The sequence below is a fragment of the Orycteropus afer genome, unplaced genomic scaffold, assembly GCF_000298275.1.
Source record: "Orycteropus afer afer isolate SDZICR_OR568_19922 unplaced genomic scaffold, OryAfe1.0 scaffold00130, whole genome shotgun sequence".
Lineage (NCBI taxonomy): Eukaryota > Metazoa > Chordata > Mammalia > Tubulidentata > Orycteropodidae > Orycteropus > Orycteropus afer.
The window spans coordinates 3169942-3171276 of NW_006921717.1; the positions used below are offsets into that span (position 1 = coordinate 3169942).

Below are 1335 nucleotides of genomic sequence, written 5' to 3' on the forward strand. Positions count from 1 at the left end.
TCTCAAGGTCTCTGCACTTGCTTGAACCTATCACCCCCAGATCATTATGGGGCTAGCTCCTTCCCAACACTCAGGTCTCCACTCAAAATCCCTTCCTCACGAAGGCCTTCCCACCATCCAAATCCCTCTGGAGCCCGACGCCAAGCTTCCTTGCTCCGCCATCCTCATCACACCTGAAATCGTCTTGTTCTCTGGTTCCTCATCTACCTGGACCACCTTTCTCACCGCTGAGTCCCTGCTGCCTGGAGCAGTGCCTGGCCCAGGTGTGGTGTTCAACAGGCGTTTGAGAGAAAAGACAAAAAACAACCAGCCCGCCCATAGGTCAAGGGCCTTCCCTCCTGCCCCTGCCCAGTTCCCTCACCCATCCATGGCCTCCTCGATCTTCTTCTTCCTCAGCTCAATGAGCTCGGGAGTCTCCATGCCAGCTGGCACTGACGAGAACCCTCCGGGAGTGATGAGGCCACTGTGAAGAGAGGAACAAGCTCTGGAGGACAGAGAAGGCTGCCGAACGCAACACATCCCTTCGGGGCAGGCCCTCTGCTTCCCCACCTGTCTGCAGGAGTAATAAAGCCTGTCTCATCCGGCTTGTCTTCATCACTCTCCTCTTCTTCCTCTTCTTCTGAAGACTCTTCATCAGACGGCTCCAGTTCCCCCCAAGGCGTCCGGTCAATCTCCTCCTCCTCAGTCTTGGTCTGAATGAGATCAGCCAGTCAGTCAACAGACGTTTACTGAACAGCTATCATGTGCCGGCACCACTGTCAACTGAGGGACCCAACAGTAAACCAACCACAACAATCCCACTCACACAGAGCTTAGACTCCAGCAGGGAGCTTGCATCACAGCTCAGGAAAATGGAAGCCCTTTTGCACACTGAAACTTCAGAAGCCCCAGCTCCTGGATGGCCAATATGATCAAGCTCACCAGTGCATGGTCCATACCTGAAACTCCGCAGCATTGGTTCCAAACACGTCCCCATACAGCGGTTTCCCAGTCTCATCAACTGGGGGCTTTCCCCAGCCGCCAGCATGGTACCCAAAGGAACAGCTCTGTAAGAGAGGGTGCACGAGTGAGTGCCACTCCTCAACATCCAAAGATACTGTAGATCAAAAGGCCCACACTGACTCTAACATAAAGATGAGAAGACAAGGGGACAGGGAAACTAGACTACTGGATGCAGAACAACCAGAACGCAATTGAAGAGAATGCTGATAACTTCTAAAAAGTATAAATGATGATGCTGAAAAATTTGTGTACAAATTGTCAAGTGAGAACCTAATTTGCTGTGTAAACTTTCACCTAAAACACAATGTTACTTAAAATTAAAAAAAAAAAAAA

General features: G+C 50.9%; 1 protein-coding gene across 1 annotated transcript in view; it reads right to left on the minus strand.

Moving 5' to 3' along the window:
• Positions 1–1335, minus strand: part of SF3B2 (splicing factor 3b subunit 2) — a 14789-nt gene that overhangs the window by 3173 nt on the left and 10281 nt on the right. Inside the window, exons 17-19 of the mRNA XM_007944746.2 lie at positions 939–1046; positions 550–692; positions 362–463 (exon numbers count right to left, since the gene is read on the minus strand). Of these exons, the coding sequence (XP_007942937.1) occupies positions 362–463; positions 550–692; positions 939–1046 (353 nt within the window). The remainder of the gene's footprint in view (positions 1–361; positions 464–549; positions 693–938; positions 1047–1335) is intronic.